Source organism: Pholcus phalangioides, unplaced genomic scaffold (assembly GCF_987345545.1).
Source record: "Pholcus phalangioides strain wild (caught in Gottingen) unplaced genomic scaffold, Ppha-v1.0 ptg000003l_1, whole genome shotgun sequence".
Taxonomy (NCBI): domain Eukaryota; kingdom Metazoa; phylum Arthropoda; class Arachnida; order Araneae; family Pholcidae; genus Pholcus; species Pholcus phalangioides.
The window spans coordinates 47,709,364-47,729,437 of record NW_028301596.1 but is presented as its reverse complement, the minus strand read 5'-3'; the positions used below and the strand labels follow the sequence as shown (position 1 = coordinate 47,729,437).

Sequence of the window (20,074 nt, the reverse complement as noted above, 5' to 3'; positions counted from 1 at the left end):
ATTTAATAGTATTAAAACGTGTTTTCACACTTATCAAAGAAACTATCACCTTTTGTTTTTTGTTGAATTTTGATTTCTTCTTATTTTGTCAGCGCTATAGTTCACCAGAATGGTTGTCACTTTGCTGGAATTACCGAAAGAAAATATTTGTGATGGACCAGGAGATGCAAGCACACTAACAGAAGAATCCTTTGGTTGGGTTGATGAGACTTGTTGGTTCACAATGTTCTGTAACTGGTTGGGTTTCAAAGCTTCTCTATTATCTTGCAGCTGCATTTTGAGTTGACTTGTAATGCGCCAAATATCAGGATCACAAATGTCCTTCCATGTCTTAAACACTTTGTAATTAGGCTTGTAATACCTATATGCCAAAGAGACACCAGATGGATAATTATAAAAATTTAAGTTTAAAAAGTTTTTCTTATAAACATTGAAAGTCCCTTAAAATAAATGTTTTGAAATCCAATACCTTTTTTTAGATGAGCATGAAATGGTCAAATATAAATGAGACATACAAAAAAGTTGTTTCTGAGGATCCACACAAAGATGAAAAATTATAATTTACAAAACATATAATTAACAACACCCTTTAGTGATAAAACGAAAAAAAAAAAAATAGTCTGTGTTATAGAGGTGAGAATATTCTCCTGTATGTAAAAATTGGAGAATAGTCAAGAATATTCATTTTTCTTTTAAATAATTTAATTTTTTTACTAATTTTGTTTATATTATGGAATATAAATCAGTTTTCATTGCCTGAAACATTTAAAACAGAGCAATTTTTGGTATAATCAACCCTCAATGACAACTTTTAGTTTGAGAATATTCTCTTGGTCACGATGAGAGGTTTTAAAAGAATGGTTACAAAGATTTTAGAAACCTTAAGATTGAAACTTTAAAAAAATATTTTAAAATTAGATAAATTTTCAGAAATAAGTTCAAAGCAATGAGTAAAACCAGTTGACTGACAAAGGAAGCTATTCTTATATAATCATCTTCATTCTAAGAAGATATGGAACTGTTGTTTTCTTCAATGTACATACACTTAAAGAGTCTGTATCATTCATATTTCTTTAAAAGTTGTGCAATTTTCAGCCATGTTGATTTAATTTTCTTGCGTTCAAACTTTAATATTGTGGGCTATGAACTTTAATATTCCCGTGAAGAAGAGAGAAGAGGATAGAGAATATTCTCTCGGACTACTAATATGAACTACTAGAGGATAATTCTTACCAAAAATAAGCATTATTCTTCCCAAGTTATTTGAAGAGATTATTTATTATAATACATGTTATAACAAATATTCTTGAGAATACTCTCTGGAAGGACTTGTATAACTGAAGAATACTCTTATCGAAGAGAATATTCAAGAACATTCTCTGGAAGGACTACTATTAATAACTTGAGAATAATTCTTATTCTTAATATTTCCTAGTAATTTAAAGATAGTCCTTCCAGAGAATATTCTCCTAAAGATTATTCTCGACAATTTTGCATCTCTACTGTGTTATTAATAGAGCCCGGAAGTTTAGGCACTAAAAATGGCCAAAATAGGCAGGCAAAAGGGCACTAAAAATGCCCAAAATAGGCACTAAAAAAAAGGCATTTATAATTTATGGAAAAAATAACTAAAACTAAGGTATCAAGGGTCTAAAAACTAGCTGAAAAATTGGTTGCATTTAATCCCCTCTACTGCTTTAATTATGATTTATAATAACTGCATTATAATGCAAGTGAAACTAATTTCAAGCCCAAAATAAAATGCCAGTAGACCCTCATTATTAAGTCAATTCCAGGACCACAGTTACCAGACGCGGAACCTGTAGAGAAAATGAACTGGGGGACTCCTTCAAGTTGCGAATAATTCTCGTTTATTGTTGTATTATTTGGAATGATGATTACCATTTCTATAGGGGAAACATTGTACTAAAAATTAGTTTTTTTTATATTGCCACGTATGCGGGACTCTCAAGAGCAGTGCCCTGTGTGGCCACATCTGTCGCACACCACCTGAGAACAACTGGTAAATTTAATTGAATACTAAATATGTGTATGTAAAATAAATAGTCTCAGCCGTTTGCAGTGCATTTATGGTGAAAAAAAAATCAGAACATGGGCCTCAGAGCACTGTCTACTCCTACCCTGCTTGTGTGAGCCCCATGACATCAATTGATGACCTCTTGGCACGGTCATCAGTGCCATACATATATAATGCAGTCCAATGCCTGAACTATAGGTGAGGTGTAATGATTGAACAATGTAATTATTCAATCATTACACTTCACCCATAGTTAGAAAAAATTGATGCCAGGTGGCAGCACTACACATGACAAGCATTATACAAAAACAAACTTCATGTCAGGTTCACTACACATACACACACATTCCAACATGTACCAATTCATTAGAAGTTCTGCAGAGAAATATGGGCGAGGTGCATATCTGCTTCAGTAGTGGTAGTCCAATGCCTGAGTGAGACATGTTTAGCCATGTGGAGAAACAAACATTTCTAATTTTCCTCTGCTTCTCTAACATGGGTTGCATTCATCAGAAACAAAACCATTCACGTCTAACACCATCTGGTCAAAGCAAAGTTAATGCACTGCAACACCAACTTCTCTATCGCTCAGATCACTTATTCACGTTTGAATGGGGCTGGAAGGGGTGGGCTTTCTGATAATTAGTACCGAGAGGGGTTAGAAAATTAAAAAAAAAAGACAATTATTTTGTTCTCAATGATCAAAATATTCAAGTTGTATAGATTATGGTCACTGAAATTCACTAATAAACTTAAAAATATTTTAAAATAGGCATTTATAACAGGAAAACTTTAAAAAAGCCATTTTAAATTTTTGCCAAGAAAGTTTGAAAATAGGCAAAGAAAGGCATTTATGGCATTTTGCCTGAACTTCTGAGCTCTAGTTATTAACATTGAATTATCTGAAAGTTAAAAAAAAAAATTATACCGTTTTCTATCTTCAATCTTTATAAATGGAGGAGATAATTTTTCAGGTACACATTTTACAAGCTCCTTTATGTGATTACGTGGTTGCTAAAAAGAAAAAAAATCACAAAATGAATATAAAGTATTCAGGACAATCTTATTACAAGTTCTGGTCATTCCAATGAAAATGAAATTTCACTCACATTATTTTCAATGTTCTTGACTGAAACATAATTCTTGTTGATAAATGACAAAACTTTCTTCAACTGCACAACTTTGATATTCCATTGGTTGCAAACCTCGAGTAGATCTGTCGTACCTTGATGCTATCAATACAAAAAACAATATCCCCGTGAGAAACTACCAAAACTTAGGAGGAAAAAACACAAAATATTTTTTATATAAAATTCCCTTTTCAGTTGAATTTACAAAGATTTCAATACATTAACATGCATATGCACAATTTCTTTTTAACCGTCTTTTCGGCAGGAGTGCCTTAAGACGCTGAAATTTTCCATGTCATTTCTGGGCGACAGCATCTCTAGACGCTCGTGAAAGCCAGTTCCTCCCCCCAAAACTCTTTGTGCTCTGAGTGACAAGCTGTAACTCCCCTTCTCATTCCATTCAGGTGTCCCTTTGGGGCTACTTCACAAGAGCAGAAAATTATACTCCAGGAAAGAGTGCATATTTTATTGTGTCCTTTCAACAAGACCGCCATGCTTATATTCAAGTACAGCAGACGACAGGCTATAGACATTCCCAAGCCATAGATACAATAAAATGGCTTCGGTAAAAAAGAATATAATGGCTTCTGTAGAATGCCGCATACTTCGGCATCGTTCACGAGACGCCCAGTTTTGTTAATTGACAACTACAATTGTAAGTTGCGTATTCATTCTAAAAATGGTGGGAAAAGGGTTTTGTACTTGACTGTTTAGAGTTCACTTTTTCCAGACGCATAGGAACTTCTGGATATTTCCAAGAAACACAAGGGTGAAACAATTACACACACACAATTCCCTTCAAGGGGATAATTATTTCAAGTAGCTGCAGCCTTCCATATGTTGGGCTTCATTTTTTTCTAGTTTTCCTTTTTATCACTCAGATATGATAGACAAAATCGTTTTTTATTGTCATGATCTTACGACAATAATATACGAGTATGTTGAAGACAACTAAATTATGTGGGGGGCAGAAATCTAAATTCAGCCAATAATAGGATCATTGCTGTGCCCCTAAATTTTTTTTATCCGACACCAGAATCAAGACTATTTATGCATTGTAAAACTTTAAATTTGGAGGCTCCATCTTAATGCATATACTGTATATATAAATATATTCACGCAAAGAACAATATAAGAAATTCCGAAAGTAAGAAAAATATGTACAAAGAAAAAGGAGAAAAAAAGAATGCATACAGCACAAAAGAAAAGTACAATAAGTACAATGATGCTCAGAGTTTTGACTTTACATATAGTTTTATTGATTCTCCCTCCACTTCGCTCCAGAAAATTGACATTACAGTTCTTTGTAGGATATCAGTTCAGTATCAGCTGACTATGTTTTTTCCCCCTCCTTCTACTCAGCCGATTGTATTTGAGAAACGGGAAAAATCACAGCGTTTGAATTTGCAAAATTCACATAATTGTTTAGAATATACAAATGTCACCTCCTTGATGGTTGCCACAATGTAAATAGATGAATAACTTATCGCCGGAATTACACTACAAAAGTTTGATAAAAGCTTCTTTTGCAAAACTTTAAAAAAAAAAACCAATAAGCACATCGGTTACATTCACTCAAATGTAACCATTGATCTTATTGGTTGTATTTTCAAAGTTTTATTAAAGAACTTTCATCAAACTTTGACAGAGTAATCCCGGCCCAATTTACGTGGCAGCAAATGCGATCATTTTCATCAACCAAAAACCAAACTTGTGAATCCTGAACGAAAAGCAATCACAATGCAAGTGCAACCAGGGAGAACTAATTTCTACATATCAATGTGTAATTTTAATACCAATTAATAATAATTAATTTTTTTATTTTATTTTGATTACTTATTCTCATTTACTAATTTGGTTTGAATTGCTCATATGTTCATGAGATTGAAGTCCAGTAAAATTTCTGGAATTGAATCACTTTGATTCTATATTTTTCGGGATTTAGAGAAAAATCCAGGAAGCGTTAAACCTTAGTTACAAAAGTGCTGCATCTCAAAAAATTAAAAAAATGTCATTAAATCAACATCATTTCAGAAAAGTTCAGGTGAACTCATTTTAAGTCAAGATACAGAATTTTACAGAAATCGTATCGTTTCATATACAGAATTTTTGTCAAGGAGAGGGTTAATTTTTACAGAAAAGAAAAAAAAAACTGCCTCAGAACGGAGGGAGGGGTTAACCCTCCCCCACTACTTTCGTATGCCAGTGTCCTGCGTACACCATTCCACATCAAAACGTTCTGTGAATTCAGATTTCAACAAACAACTTCTTCGATAGTGCAGGAAGGCGTATTTACAGGGGGGTCGTATAAAATTAATACGTGTTCTCAGCAGAGGGACTTGGTCAATGAGTGACCTTAGTGAGCAGCCAGGTCAATGAGTAACCAGAAAAGAAAGACCTAGAGAGTTTGTGAGCATGCGAGTAACCAGGGGGGGGGGTGACGACCCAGAGTGTGAAGAAACAGGTTCGTGAGTGGCCAAAATAGCGAACAATGAAGTGTGCAGGCATGTGAGTGACAAATTCTGATTTATTTTGATTTTCTCAATTGGCCGCAGGGCCCCTGTGAAGTGCATACGAAGTCCCGGTTGAGAACTGCTTACCTAGAGAGTGTTTAAGCATGGGAGCAATTGAAAAAAGCGAGGGAACTGGTCAGTGAGTTACCAAAAGAGGGACCTAAAGAGTAAGGGTGGATGTTGCTGAACAACTGAAAGAACGATTTAGAGCAGTGGTTTTCATCCTTTAGAATCTCACCCGGTTGATTCTATTTTTTTTGAGTGGAAGGCCCGGAAATAAACAGGACTAAATGGGAAATTTATGGAAAAAAATAAAATGAAAAATTACTCATGGCCCGGTTTCACAGATGACAGTGGCCGGTACCGGATCACTGTCCGATGGTTGAGAAGCACTGATTTAGAGTGTACAAGCATGCGAGCAACTAAAACAGGGTGCAAGCAAGTGAATGATAAAAAGAGTGCCCTTGAGAGCAAAGAGCCAAGGCAGTACGTGACCAAATAAATGACCAAGTAAGTCTGCAAGCATGGTGAGTGACCATAAGAGTGATTTAAAGACAGACATATTTACTAGGAGTGGGGGGAATGGATTAGCGGACTACAGCCTAATGTGGCGAATTTGAAGAATGTTAAATCAAGAAAATTAGACAAGAAAGGGTGGCAAAATTTATGCCACAGGCAGCCAAACCATAAATCTATATCCTCAATACATGGCCAGTTTATAATTGGAGGCTTGCCATTGCTTCTAGCAATTGGCACCGCCTATACTTCATAACGGCTTCCTAGTTGAAAACAAATTGTCTGCCTCCATATACAATGTTGACTTGATCAAGGATGAAGGGCATTTTACTATTTTCATGTAGTCTGTGTCGGTACCACAGTGATTCTTATCAGTTTTCAGAATCGATAAAGCTTCCTCATGAGCATATGTCACTATCTCATCCTCTCACTTCAGAAACAAATACCCGGCACACACCTGTTCTGATGGGTGCAGCTCTGTCTAGGTCCTACTGAACAAATTGAGGCGTAGGATCTCTATTGTGGAATGGCCACTGAGTAAAGGGAAAAAAAACCAACTTTTGATGTTCCGTCAAGTCTTTGTTGTTGAAAATGAAGTAAAGAATGACAACAGTTATGAATGGCTTATTTGGATATTTTCCCGCACACACTTTTCCCTTATTCTGTTAATGGAACAAAACAATTGAAATTCTCTTTTATTAAAATGGTCAGTTTTGACCAATTGTGGTGCAAAGGATGATGCGTGAAAAATGATAAAATGACACCATCTCTTGGAGGAAGTCGATACAGGGAGTCGAAATGGCCGATTGAACAGAGGAAAAAAAAATGAATCATAGTTTGGTTTTGCCATGCTACTCGGAAAAGAGAGAGACGCGAGGCTATAAAATATAACACTCAAGACAGATATGAATCCAGGACGATGTGACAGGAGGGGCGAATTGTGTAAGTTTGTTTCACCGTCCCATATTAATATTTTACGGGACAGACAAATATTAACATTTTATTTGGCTCTTGGTAGGGGGTGGTTGTTTCCATCGCCTCCTCAATCCCAGCCTGAGCGAAGACAGGCATCTTCAGCGGCAAATAAAGCTGAGGCAGATATCTTCAGCTTCAAATAAAATAGAGTTGGATGTCCTCAGCTGCGAATGAAGCCGATGCAGATACAGTAGAGTTTCTTGATAATGAAATTTTGTCCGCTAACGGGAAGTATCAATTTATGGAAGGTACGATATACAGTGGAACCTCATTTATACAATTTTCACATTTATTCTACGTTTGACTTCGGTCGCAATTGGTTTCTATACTAAATTTTAATGTTAAAATGCCTTATATATTGTAAAATAGTTTCTAACTTTTTTATGCAGTAAAAGTGAATTAAATTTCACTACATTTCATCACATTTGCATGCAATTATGCATAATTCCCAAATAAAAACAAAGTTTCATAAATATGGAAAAATTTATAACCTTTCTTCTCTTCATTAAAGCAATTAATTATTTTCACACGTAGATGATATGCACACTGCACATATTTTGCAATAAAAATTTAATCAAGTTAAAATAAGTGTGAAGAATATAAAAACATCTATAAAACCTTTATCAGTCTTGTAATGTTGTTTTTCACTCCTATCAACATGTGCAAACAAAACCAACATTGCCATTCAGAAACATCATCCAGGACCAGAGTTATGTTCAGTTAACCAAATAATTAATTGAAAGATTATCATATTTGCCAATATGAACTTGGAATCATACATAATCATTGTTGAGTATAAATAGAGGCATCTTTTACATGCGTTATTTTGCAAACGACTATCAAGCTTTGACATTGAGTTTCTTGATCAGATACCCATTTTAATTTAATGCTCCCCATGTATATACAGTTTGTCATAATTTGGTAGTTTTCTTTTGATTTCTATCATGCTCTTTTCATTTTTTCCTTCTTTTTCCCTGCAATGTAAATGCAACTAGCCTTTTGTGGATGTAAATGAATAAATAAATCACCAGCTGCTAATAGATATCGGTCCAGTGAGTACCTGGCTTTTTTGTGTAGGTGCATCGGATATAATCCCGTATTTTACGGGACAGACAAATTTTCCCAACATTATTAGTCTCCCCTCTGGACTCACGCTTGCCCTGGGAAGGAATTGCAGAGCTCACAGTTTACGTCATAATTGAGTGACCACTTTGTTTATGAGAGAAACAGTATTTTTATTTCCTCTCACTTTTATCCAAATTTAAGAATGGGAAATTTTTATTTTACACACTGCTTTTTGACAAAACATGTTACAGATATGTACAAGCAGTAGCGTGGGCAGGATTATTTCAGGGGGGAGGCACCAAGTGAGGGTTCGTTTTTACTGCAAAAAAATATAAACTGGAGTGTCCGAAACTCCAAGTATTTTTGTCATGAAATTTCTATCTGAAAGGGAAATGAAAAGTCAATAAACGAACAGAAAGCTGAGTGCAAGTTCTTTTCAACCAGTTTTTGGAGTCACTGAGGAGACTTTCGTTCTTACCGCCTTTGAATGTGCCGTATTGCAGATACCACAGGGGGAAGAAAACGTTTCGTACCAAGAAGGAAAAGTGTTACTGGCTGGGCAGTACCGAAATGTCAATCTTTGTTATCACCACACTGTCGGTGGTGTTATATACCGCTGTTCGCAAGGGGGGTAGGCAACATGTTTTACTAGAGAAGTCTGCCAATTTGGAACAATTTTGTTTTTGACGTGCCATTTTGAGAACGATTCGACAGAAAACTCATGCCCGGTGGATGGTTAAAAAACTTTTTTGTTACTATTAGATTAGTAAAAATAAATAAGAAGGAAAATGACATTAAAAAAAGAAAAAATCTACAAACTAATATCTCTAGGATGGAAGTGGATAACTAAACTATGTGAAGCTTTGTGCATTAACCTTGTCTGATGTTGATAACAATTTGGAAAAAAAGCCCAGACGATTAACTCTCTTACTGCAGGCAAGGCCATCTTAAGGAAACAGTTATTTTCCGGATATTATGCTGAGGTGAGCTTGGAAAGAAAAGTCATCACGTCTCCGCCGGGACTCGAACCCAGGCCCTCTTGCATACCGATTAAGTACTTGATTTCCGACTTGATTTCCTGAAGTTAAGAGAGGCTACTAATGCCTCTACTTCAGCGCCTCACGACACAGTGCGTGAAATTTGGAAGGCAGATTCATGTGTCTCCAGTGGTGTAGATGGTAGCATGCTTGCCCGGTATGCAAGAGGGCCTGGGTTCGAGTCCCGGAGGAGACGTGATGACTTTTCTTTCCAAGCTCACCTCAGCATAATATCCGGAAAATAACTGTTTCCTTGATATGTCTGGCTGAGAAAAAAGCCATCTATATCTCTCTAAGGCCATCTTAATTAGTTAAAAGGCTACGATCAAGCATTTTTCGGGCCTTTTTTCATCATTCTAATGAAGGACCAAATTTTAAATTATATTGTATGCGTATGTGTTAGGCTCGGGGTGGGAAGTGACTAAGTCCATTTCGGAGCAGCTTTGGAGCAGCAAAATTCAGGATTCGGAGCAGCAAATTCGGGATTTGGAGCAGCAACATATGGGATTCGGAGCAGATATTTATAAATTGGAGCAGTGAAATTAACAAGAATATTTTCGTTAACCCTCAACCCTTTTCAAAATAAAACTGCACTGTCTTTTGTTATCAAACATCTTTTCGTCAGCTTGATTTTTTTTTTTGGTGTTTTAGGCTTTTGACACCTTGTTCGAAAGAACGCTGTCATAAAATTTTTTGCACCCATCTATTTAAGATGATTTTTGCTTAATGAGGGCACTATTTCCTGCTTTGAACAGCACTTCAAATGAGCTAAAAAAAATTTATAAGTTTTTAATTTTTTTAAACTTGGAAAGAAATTGTTGCAAAATGGGAGAGAACTTCGGAAGAAGCAACTCGATGTTTGCGATTCAGCACTCATTATCTGGCGATCTGACGCTCGTTATTTGGCGAGTTTGCACTTTAAAGCTGAAAGGCATTGCAAACCATCTTCAGTTCCACGATCATGGACAACATCGGGGTTTCGCGATGGAAATCCCGATCAGGGACCGATAGTTTAAGGCGATAGTTTAAGTATAGTGGAATAAAACATGCTCTTCTCGTAAAGAAATGTTTCGTGGCTAGCAGGAACAAAAATTTTTTGGAGTCCTTTCCGAAATTCCAGGCATACTGAAGCAAAATTTGCTATTTGGCGCAGAATAATGCGAAAATATGCTATTGGAGTAGGATGGCGCAAGATATTAGTTTTGCCGCAGTGCGGCGCAGAGTTCCCACCCCTGTAGGGTGGATTATAGGTTATTTTTTTTCAAAATTACTTATAGCATACAGTGGGAAAGTGCCAAAAAATAATTAAAAATTCACATTTTTATGAAAATGTATTAAAAATTGTAAATTAATGAAAAATTGAAGTATTGTCTGAGGCTTTTATGGTTACGTTCAATAACATGCAAGTTATTGAAGAAGCGGTTTCCGGGCTATTTGAACTTTTCATGGAATATATAAGTTTCTATTATTTCTTATGGGGAAGTTTGATTGTGAATGTTTCAGATTATGAGCACATTCACAGAATGAATGAGCACATTCACTGGTGAACTGAAGTTTTCCTGTATTAGCGTAGTTAAAAAATTGTAAAACAAACAATGAAAAAAGCAAATGAACATTACTCACTTTTTGCTTTGCTTTCTGCACCAAAGCAAGTCCTCTTGACTGAACAAAGAAATAGAATAACTAGAGTTATCCAAGCATTTTATAACGTTATAAGACAAATAAAAACGTTTTAAATAATATTGACCAATAATATCATTGAGATACAAAAGACTTTTTTCTATAGCAACATATATCTTATTTAATGGGTCACTGACAAAATACTTTGTTTCATGATGAATTAATCAGACATTCTATAAAAACTATATTACCATGTGTGAATTATTGACAGCATCAGAAACGGCACTGGTCACAGCAGTGATTTCGAGGCTCCCCAAAACACTGAAATAATTGAAAGAGAGAGAGAGAGAGAGAGAGAACATTTATTTTTCATTATCTTATGTTCAAGAAAAATGAGAGTTGATCGAAGATGAAAAATTAGTTTCTTTCAAACACGCCTTTTTATACTTAATACAGTAAACCCCCCCCCCCCATCACTACACTTCATGCATAGTAAGAAAAATGAATGGCATCACTTTACAGAAACAAACTTAATGAAAGGTTCACTACACTTACACACTCATTCCAACATGTACCAATGCGTTAGAAGTTCCACAGAGGAATATGGACAAGGTGTATGTCTGGTTTAATAGTAACCCTCCCCCCTCTTTTACAGAAGAATAATAATTACCCTTTCTTCTAAATTTGTTCAATAACAACCCCCTCATTTATGATCACCCCCGTTTTACAAACAATTTTTTTGTCTGCCAGTGTCTGCAAAAAAGGGGGTAATAATTATTTACTATAACTATTTTTCAGGTAACTGGGGGAAAATTAAATAGGGATGATAGGGGTAACACTCAAATGTAGCTTTTCCTAGACAAATGGTCTCCTAAAAAGAGTGTGTATTATTCTAAGTAAATTAGCTGATTTTTACAAAGTACAACCACAAAATCAAGGTAAGTTTTCTTCCAGGAGAACCTAGAAAGTAACTGTGGGAAAAAAAATTTGGAAAAATCATAACTATTGTTTAGTATTGAGATTACGGATCTCTATTGCATACCATCGCATTGATTTATTCAAACCAAACCAATCACCCCGTTAACAATAAGTTGAATTACTTTTCATTACTAAACTCAAATCCAATCAGCAACAAAAAATCGTCCGGCCCAAAAGTGTACTTTTCTATGAATTTTGAATAGTTTTGGGATTACATATCACAGAAAATACAATATATCAGCTATTTTATAACTTTGGGTGAGAAAAGATTTCTGATATGACTATAAGGCACTGGTGAATGATGAAAGTTTGAGACAGGGTTTAAGCTAGATAAAAAATTTCAGCAAAAAAGCGAAAATGGGGGGGGGGGGAAAAGCTTCGGCAAAATGCTACAATGCTAAATGATTTATGGTTGGCTGTCTTCTCGTTTCGTACCTCCTGTATGCATTTTTGCAAAAGTGGCTACTACTTCTTTCACATTCTAAGATTTTCTTTTGCATTTTGCAAAAAATGAGACCGTAGTTTAAACCCTGGTTTGAGAATTACGTTTATTCAAGAAATGATGAAATCTGAAATTCAATGTACACATATATACATAGTCAAAACTCAAAAGCCTTTTATAACTAACCACAAGATCTGGAACAACAAGAATCTGCAAAATCATGGAAAAACACTCACATCAAGACCATCTTCGAACCAACTACAAAAAATAGATGAAATGCTACAATAGGCAGGAAATCACAGTTGCCCTGTCAAAAATTAGGGTCGATAGAATAATTATGCACATGTGGCCAGGTTTCTGCAGGAACCACAAAAAGGTCTGTCGCTACAAGAATCAAAGAGCATGAGAGATATTGCAGCATGGAGAAGTCTGTAGTGGCAAAACAGCCTCTTAGCGTCAACCCAAGAGTAAAATTCAATGAAACTCAGATAATCATGCAAATGTATTTTTTTTCCACATACACCCATCCCCCGCACCTACAGAGAGGCTATAGAAGTCTAAAAACACAGCTACAATAAGAGAGAAGAAATCATGAAGTTGAGCATATCCTGGATATGAGCTCTCAAAAGAATGAGAGCCTATCGCTTCAACATCTGGCAACGGAATAACTGCATCAACTAATTGATTAACTCCACATCTCTAAACCAATCAGATTGATTCTTTCAACTCAAAAGACATCTTCAATTCACCATTACCCATAACATCAACCCACTAATCATAAAACAATAGCACAAGTGAAGCCACTTACACTGGGTATAGAACTTCTAATGAATTGGTACTTGTTGGAATGTGTGTGTATGTGTAGCAAATCTAACGTGAAGTTTGTTTGTGTAATGCTTGTCGTGTGTAATGCTTCCCGCTGTCACCAATTTTTCTAACTATGAGTGAAGTGTAATGTTTGAATAATTGTATTGTTTGTTGCTCTCTGTGGCGAAACTTTTTAACGGGGAGATTGGCTCGCATACAGCCTGTGGCTGTGAAAACTTTGATATCTGTTCCAGTATTACTATTTTCTCCTGATGCCAACCACACTACAGTTCAGAAAACTTTGAAAACAAAATCAAGCCTAAGTCATTTATCATCTAGTGCTGGCTGCAAAAACCTAGCTACATAACCTCAAGAGGCAGAAAATTTCTCTTGTTAAGAACATCCTATGGGATAGAATCAAAAATTTTGCTCGTTATATTCAGTTTCTTCATAAAAAAAACTTTAATTTTTCAAATAAAACTTAACAGCTATCAAGATTTATTTATCGTTCTTACATCCCAGAAAGAAAAAAGAATGAATGATGAAAACTCCTCATTTCTCTGAGGAGACCTGGTGAAATATTAGAAATCCCTTCACATAGAAAAGAGATATTTAAAAAAACACTGCGTCTATTTAGTTCCCAAAATTTACAATGCCTTGCCATTCGAATTAACAAATATAGCTTCATATTCTAAATTTAAAAAGGAATTATTTAGTTACGTTGCTGCTATCACTAACATTGAATACTATTTTCAAATGTATATCGTGGGACTATGCAAATACGTACTTGAATTAAAATTGCCGCTTTATGCTTATGACTATTATTAACATGTACATTATAGATGACTGTGAAAATTGTTTTGATTGTGATCATTGATTTCATTGATTGGTTGTCAGTATGGGCATAATTACCCCTTGACAACTCATATATACTGATTCACTTGCATATGTTTAAATATATCACATTATACGTTATATTGTATTGCATTTTTGAATGAATTTGAATAAAGGTTGTGGTAGATGAAAAAAAAAGGAATAACAGCAATTAGATGTAGTTGATATTACAACCAAATGATTGAACCTTTTCTTTTTGTTAAAAGGACAATTTTATACAGTCCAAATATATATAATAACAGAAATATATCAGAGATTGAGAAATTGGAAGGAGAAAAATGGTCCAAATACCCACCTCCACTTGTCTGGGACTTATATTGACCTTTTTTTGTTATGTTGATGCATGCTGAAAATTTAATGTCTCCCTCAGGAAACAACTTAACCCAACAATGCACAATTTTATATTTTGAGCTGATAATTTTTTTCCATAACTAATGAAGCCTATAGAAAGACGGGAAAAATATTTTAAAAAATCTATTCCGAATTGTGTATTCCTTATACAAGGTCTCAAAGAGGACATACAGACGACATAAAATCGCATATAAAATAAATGTATTGAAGTGTATATATATTACTACTTTCAAAATACATAATTACCTTCTTTGTGATTCAAACTGTAGAAAGAAAAAAAAAATTGGGTTGCAAACTTCAACGTAAAAAAAAAAAAATTTTTTTTAATTGAGGAGTTTTATTGCCATCCATCAATGGCTTTCGAATGAAAATGAAAAATGGGAATAATGGATGATGTCTGAAACATGAAGTTGTCAATTGGCAACGGAAAAGAAACATTAAAAGAAATATTTAAAGTATATGTTGTCAATTAGCAACAGTATGCACTGTAGGGTTAATAAATAATGCGTGGAAAAGGTTTTTGGCCCCAACACCAATTTTTTAGCCAACCTTGCATCTAGGATTTGTTAAGCTTTGGACAATATATAAATTCTCATCAAAACTGCAATAAATACTTTTAAACACGTGTAGGGACTGTCGAGTAAAAAGTGGAGAGAATATGGCCAGTATAAAATATTACGTGACAGGATGAATTTTATAGAAGTCAAAAACATCCAGAAAGTGAAACTTCTTAATAACCCATAAGACCACAAAATAATGATTAATACAAACCATTTTTTTTTTCCAGAATAGTTTTACAAGCTCATAAAAATTCATGAAATAAATTCATGTTTCAACCGCATGCACACTGGTATTTTAATTTTCAAACCTTACCTATCATGACTATTGGCATTTCTTGGAGAGGAAATCATTGATTTTGGAGTGTTAGGCAACCACTGATCTTGTTTTTGATTCAAATTTGGTTTGTCAGTTATCACATGGCTAACTTCTCTACTGAGAAATGATTCAATTTTCTACAAAATAAAAATTTAAAAATACAAAAATCACCAGGAAAAAACAAGATTTAAAAAAAGACATGAATATAACCTGTACAATGTAATTTCACTCTGTTGCCAAAAAAACGATAGATGCATTTCCCCTCCCAGAGAATCCTGTCTAAATGGTAATAAAACTGATCAAGTGGATTTCTTTTCCCCATTCCCTCCTCATGCATTAACACTAGAAGCGCCGTTAGGGGCCATTTTGACCCTTTTTCCAATTTCCCCTGTGCTATCTCAACATACAATGAGCGCCTGGCAACTAACAAATTTACTCTTGTTTCACACATTTGGTACAAGCTGACGAGAATCCTGTTATTAGCACATAGTCCTAGACCAAAAATAACAGTTGGTGAGCAGCCGATGCCATGTAAATAACAATGCAAATTTATCTAATACATGGCAAATAAGCCGGACAAGTTTGGCATCAAGTTCTTGTTAGCAACTGTTGTGATATCCACAAATATGTCTTGAATGGCTTCAAATTTGCCGTATTTGAGCAAAGATAAAGAGCATGTACTTTCTGAGAAGAAAACCATTAGACAATTCAGTCACAATATTGTCCTGTTGCACTGAGAAATATAAACACATGATACATAGGTGCAAGAGTAAAAAGAATGTAATTCTTAGCACCTTGCACGTGAACGTGTCTGCAGATGACATTTACAAAAAAAAAAAAAAAAAAGCCAAACACTGCCACTCATTACAATAGCACTTAATGTGGCATAGATGTGGACTTGCAGGTGGCCTGTTAGTGTATTTACAATGTTCTTAGCATTGTCACAATCAATGCTTGAGGCTGCCCAGGCTCCACAGTTTCATGCTGAAGATTTCTTCCTGTGCTGGTGCTTCGTGCAACAAATGCCCTTCAATTCTTCTACACACACATAAAAAACAAAAGAAATGTGCATTTCAACTGTGCAAGAGACCGAATAAGGCTTCTGACAGCTGTGATGGGTGCTGGAAACCATTTGTGGAAAAATGTGTTTCTATCACTGTCAAGTGTGCATATTGTTCAACTTGTGCTGATGTCTATCAAACTTTAGAACATATTGTGGGTTCATTCATAGTTCATGAGTATAATTTCACTTCAAGACATGTACTAATTTATAATATGTATTAAGTCATGTTGTTCTTTGCTCTATTATAGTTTGTATTTATGCAAAAGCACATTGGCAACAGTTTAAATTTTATACAGTCAGGCCTCGGTATAACGACACCTCTAGACACCAAATAAAAATGACTTCATAAGCAGGGTGATTTAATAAATGACAAACGTTTTACCAATTATGCTAGAAGAGCTTTCGAAAAACTGACGTTATAAGCAGGGCGACTTTAAAAGTGGTAGACGTTATTACGAGGTATTACGGTATATTGTCATTTCAACATCATTCATCAATCAAACAAGGGTTACTTTCAATAGGGCTTAAATTTCTTATGGGGGCAGGTTGACCCCTAAGGAAGTTTTAACAGTCTAAAATCCAGCTGTTCTAGTGTTAAAAGTTTGACTACCATAACAAGGAGGAAGAGGAAAAAAACAGATTGACTAGCCTATGTTTTTTTTATGCCATTTTCATCCATGTGGTTGGCTCACACATTACGTCTGGTCTTTACAATGAAACTGTTTGATTTACAAGCTGCACAGTAGTTAAGGTGTTAATAAAAGATCTGTACAGTGAAGATTTATTTACAACGAGGTATTTTAGTTTTCTAATTCTAAATTTTCACACTATTTTAATGGATGCACCCCCTTAACTAAATGTTTATTTTTAGATTGAAATCTTTCAACACAATGTAAATACAGTCCTGCCAACCTTTAGATGGTAAAAATCCTGTAACTTTCTTACCAAAACCTGAGAAATGCATTTTTGAATGTTTATAAATTTTTGTGGGCATAATAAGAATCAGAATAAATAATATATATATACATATGGTAGTCATTTTTACCAATATTTTACGAAACACAGTCATATTTTTTGTTATCATTTGGTGGCTAACTCCTCTAAAGAAATATTCAATTTTTTCGATTATGCTTTCATGAATTTGATAATTACCGGACATTTTCATTATGCTTTTTGCAAAATCATTCTAATTGACCATGATTTGTAGAAGCTATTGATTTTCTGTCCATTGACAATTTTCAGCAATAAATTGAACTTTGCCCACAACTGGTGATATTCTGTATTTTCCGATATTCCATTTCTTTGTAATTTCTGCTATGAAATATAATCGGTGTAACAATACATAGAGAAAACATGGTGATTGAATCATCTACTAGTCGCTTTACAGATAAACATGAACTAGCTGTCATGTTTGCTTCTGTTCAGATTTAGATGGCTTTAACCAACTTTCATACAGGTTACTGTGCTTGGCATTTTGGTGGTTTGATGTCGCAAGAGTTTTTTCATGTGATATGGGTAGGTGGGTCCCTTTCTAAAAAAAGACAGTGGGAGTAAAACACAGCAAAAACTCAATTTCTTTTTTATGTTGATGACAATAATTGAAAACTGGCAACATGAATTCATAATCTGGAACAGCTGTGATTGTTGTGAAACCCAGCACTGCCAAGCTAAATCAGCGCCTCACGACACAGTGCGTGAAATTAGGAAGGCAGATTCATGTGTCTCCAGTGGTGTAGATGGTAGCATGCTTGCCCGGTATGCAAGAGGGCCTGGGTTCGAGTCCCGGCGGAGACGTGATGACTTTTCTTTCCAAGCTCACCTCAGCATAATATCCGGAAAATAACTGTTTCCTTAAATCAGGAAAGTTGGCAGCTCTTTAAATAACACTCAAAGTTGATACAGAATTGTTTTTTTGTCCACTTATTTGCATGAAATGAGTAGAGAGCATGTATATTATAGAAATTCACCTAAACCATTACAACAAACCCCATCATTCCATGGAAAATGTGGATTGTATTAGGAGGTTCTTATATCAAAAGTTTGAAGAAAATTAGCTTCTTAAGCCCTGTTAACAGGGGAAATAAAATATCCCAGGAAGTTACTGGTAACAAAGATTTTTGCTACAACCCGTTTAAACGCCATTTAGTTTATGCATGTATACCCCCCTCCCTTTTCAAAAGTCGTCACTGGTCACTTATGTTGGACGAAAGTGGTTAGCTCAAGATGACTAACGAAGGACATAACAGTAGTTTTTGTGACACAAAGGATTATAAGGGATGAGAGTTGAAGTCACCCACCATTATTCACAACAAAGATGTGACTCTTTTGACGAATTTCCATCCCTATTTTTTTCCCCCCATGAGGGAAAAAGTTGCTAATGCACGTAATAATCACCAAAGCAACCCCCAATCTTGCACATGTAAACAGGGTTTTAAGATCAAATATTAGTGACAATAAAAATTTTATTTTTCATTTTGTCATAATATAAGCATTTGCAAAGGAAATACATCAGGTTAGAAAATAATTATAAAATTGTAATAATTAATTGCATGCATGCACTTTTTTTTTAAACCAAATTCTCAATATCAAAGGTAAAACAGATCAAGGTCAAATTTTGTCCATTTCTAGGCAGAAAAAAGACATTGCAAAGTTAAGATTTAAATGTTGTATTGGATTGAATGGTCTGTGTAAGTTATTACATTGATATCTTGGATAAGGAACTACTCTGTGTATGATTTTTTTTGAATGACGAAGACTTTTTTCGGGTTTTTACTGTCTCTGCTAACAGATTTTTTTAATTTGTGTCAGTAGAGGAGCACAAACAGAAATTTTTGGTCAAGTTCTTTGAAATTAATGTCACTCATGTCTCATTAATTTATGTATAACTGGAAATCATTTTAAAAAGTACCTATATTTTGACGTGAATACATTTTTTAAATCATCTGACAACACTGGATGAATCCTCAAAAATTTTTTGTATTCAAATGCTTTAAATGCTCGTATCTCAAGACTGTTCAGAATGTATTTAGCTAATGAACATAATTTTAGAATGAATCATCTTTGTTAGCCAAGGCACCATTGTATATTGGATGAAAAATAACTAGATGAATAAGGAAACACTTAGGCTTATTATACCAGCTATTATAATGTAATGGTTGCAATGTTGTATGGGCATTATATTGAGCATGGATAGTATCTGAGGAATGTAGAGATAGAAATGCTCTTCAGAATATTAATAGAAAAAAAAATCTGGAAATTTTGAACAAATAAATCAAAAAGTGTGAACATTCTCAGCATCATAAATAAAAGCAACAAGAGAAAAAAAAATTAGACTTAAACTGCTAAAAAAATTGAAATTATTGAATATGGCCTCGTCATTTACATACAAATTCTATCTACCTAAACATAAGTAAAGCAGCATGGATTAGCCTATGGCAGCGAGAATCTTTCAGATTATTTGAAATGTAAAAATAAAAGAAAAACTGAAAATAAATACATAAAGATGAAATGTATTGAATGCTATACTTACACCACCAAGTTTCTTCAAGTTTTTTACCAATTCATCTTGATATCTATAATAACGGAGGTCAAGATAGAATCTTTTGTCTTTGAAAGGCTTTTTGCAGTTAGTCATCTTCTTGTGCTACTAGAGGATACAAAAATTAACTAAACAAAAACACCCCTTTTCTATTGTCATTCACATATTTCTTATGCTTATTTTATATTTTTACATATAACATGCCACAGACGATATGCCCATTATATCAGT

General features: G+C 34.6%; 1 protein-coding gene and 1 non-coding gene across 3 annotated transcripts in view; one reads left to right on the top strand and one right to left on the bottom strand.

The window, feature by feature from the left end:
• The window catches only part of LOC149088728 (uncharacterized), a 36,189-nt gene that overhangs the window by 14,347 nt on the left and 1,768 nt on the right, over positions 1-20,074 (bottom strand). The window contains exons 2-8 of one of the 2 annotated variants that reach the window (XM_089249401.1): positions 19,835-19,951; positions 15,240-15,379; positions 11,146-11,215; positions 10,898-10,936; positions 3,148-3,270; positions 2,967-3,052; positions 50-361 (exon numbers count right to left, since the gene is read on the bottom strand). In XM_089249401.1, the coding sequence (XP_089105527.1) occupies positions 50-361; positions 2,967-3,052; positions 3,148-3,270; positions 10,898-10,936; positions 11,146-11,215; positions 15,240-15,379; positions 19,835-19,939 (875 nt within the window). In that variant the 5' untranslated portion in view covers positions 19,940-19,951. The remainder of the gene's footprint in view (positions 1-49; positions 362-2,966; positions 3,053-3,147; positions 3,271-10,897; positions 10,937-11,145; positions 11,216-15,239; positions 15,380-19,834; positions 19,952-20,074) is intronic. The other variant, XM_089249410.1, reaches the window with a different exon arrangement.
• On the top strand, positions 18,026-18,099 carry TRNAT-GGU (transfer RNA threonine (anticodon GGU)). The gene has a single exon. It is a non-coding gene; the product is annotated as a tRNA-Thr (tRNA).